The 2,037-nt window shown below is 51.1% G+C and overlaps 1 protein-coding gene across 1 annotated transcript in view; it reads right to left on the reverse strand.

Moving 5' to 3' along the window:
- The window catches only part of adra2c (adrenoceptor alpha 2C), a gene marked incomplete at its 3' end in the record, with an annotated part of 1,801 nt that extends 968 nt beyond the window's left edge, over positions 1-833 (reverse strand). The window contains exon 1 of the mRNA XM_084465930.1: positions 1-833. This exon is cut by the window's left edge and continues 968 nt beyond it. Within this exon, the coding sequence (XP_084322056.1) occupies positions 1-391 (391 nt within the window). The 5' untranslated portion in view covers positions 392-833.
- Between the last annotated feature and the right edge of the window lie 1,204 nt (positions 834-2,037).

Below are 2,037 nucleotides of genomic sequence, written 5' to 3' on the forward strand. Positions count from 1 at the left end.
ATCTGTCCAGGCTGATGGCGCACAGGTGGACGATTGATGACGTGCAGAACAAAACGTCCAGCGCCAGGTAGATGTCGCACCACACCTTGCCGAAGAACCAGAAGCCCATGAGTTCGTTGGCCAGGGAAAACGGCATGACCAGCGTGGCCACTAAGATGTCCGCACTGGCCAAGGAGACCAGGAAAAGGTTCTGAGGTGGTTTCAAAGCTCTGCTCGTTAGAACGGCGATAACGACCAAAACGTTCCCGACTATAATAAACAGAATGAGAAAGCTGACCAGCCCCGCCAAACCCCAGATGGCGAGCGGGCTGTACAGGCTGAGAGAGGTGGCATTCAGAGAGGCGTTACTCGCTTCCATCTCCTCGTCCAAGGCTGACACGTTTAAATCCATTTTATCCAAATGTTAACTTTATAGGCTCTACGCATAAAAATCCAGAATAAATAACATCACGTTCCGCCCCTCAGAACAGAAAGGACTTAATAATCATTAAACCTCATGTCAAAACTTGCATATCTCTCCTCCTCTCTCCTCCTCACCTTGTGTTCTTCCATGGGTTGCACGCAAGTCCTTTTCTCTTAGAAATTAATCCTCACTCCGTCCCCAAGATAAGTGCATGTACTTTTCTCCTTTCGAAAAAAATATATCTCCACACCGGAGAGTTCCTCGTCAGTGGCGGTGCGTCTCCATGGCTGAGGACCGCTCTGCGCTCTCCGTTCTCGGCTCCCCGCTGGTCCGACTGCAGCCCGACTGCTCCCGCGCGTCTTTCCAGCGCGTCTCTCGCTCCGCGTCTCTCCAACGTGTCTAGTAGCCGCCGCTTCTCTCCGCTGCGCCTCTCTTTCCGCGTCTCTCCACCGCGCCTCTCCACCGCGCCTCCCGCTGCGCCCTGCTCTAGAGGTCTGGAGCGGCCACGTGCTTTACACATCAAAAAAACACACACCCAGAACCACCGCTCCGCCCCTGAGACAGAGATCTCAGAGAGAGAGCGAGAGAGAGGGGAGAGAGAGAGAGGGAGAGGAGACAGAGGCGTGGAGTGAGAGAGAGGAGAGAGAGAGGGGAGGGATAGAGAGAGGAGAGAGCGAGGGAGAGCGAGAGAGAGAGAGAGAGAGAGAGAGAGAGAGAGAGAGAGAGAGAGAGAGGGGGGGGGGGGGGGGTAGGGAGGGGGGGGAGGGAGAGGGCGGGGGAGAGAGAGGGGAGGGAGAGAGGACAGTGTGGAGAGGGGAGAGAGAGAAAAGGAGTTACAGCGAGCAATGAGAGGAAAATAATAATTAAGCTGCATATGGCTTAACCCTGATAGATGCGGTAATTTCAAACTATAGCGCATGGGTTTGTATCCGGGCTTCTATATTTAATACCCAGTTTATTTTATGATCGGAATAAACATAAATATGGCCCATTCTAAACGCTCTATATTTGATAATAATTCAACGACCATTTAAAAGATTATCAGGGATTGGAAAATCGATCCACCTGCTTCTCAAGGGTGCTTCTGTTTTGTGCAGACACGTCCGCGTGAACGACGCGTGAACGCGCGCTCTGTGGAGGTCACTGCCGCAGCGGTCCGGAGGGATCTGGCATGATGGACACATGTCATCATCATGAAGAGCAAACTGACAGACCTATAGTGGGCTAACCCACGCAGTCCATCAATCGAGTCGCCCTATCGAGAGGAGATGTGTGGAGAGTTTGATTTGAGCATGTATTGGATCGTTTAATGATTGGCTCTGTGACTTGATTTGTATGGACGTGCGTAATGATGTCATTACGCATCGCGTAAACGTCCATCCTCGGGCTCATATCGTCGATCGATTTTATAAAAAAGAAAAGAAAAAGTGAAACAATGAAATCCCGAATGCAACTTTGCAATAACATGACGTCAGAGCCCAACCCCCCCAAGAGCAGTAAATCATCATCAAACACTCTGATCGGGCCAATCAGCGTTCTCACAATCTCAAAACCATTTCTGTGACCGGGCAGTTTCAGTTTCATCTTGTAGCTCTCCCTGTCTCCCCTTTGGCATACGACAGCCTTCTGAAATG

This window comes from Micromesistius poutassou, assembly GCF_964030765.1.
Source record: "Micromesistius poutassou genome assembly, chromosome: 3".
Lineage (NCBI taxonomy): Eukaryota > Metazoa > Chordata > Actinopteri > Gadiformes > Gadidae > Micromesistius > Micromesistius poutassou.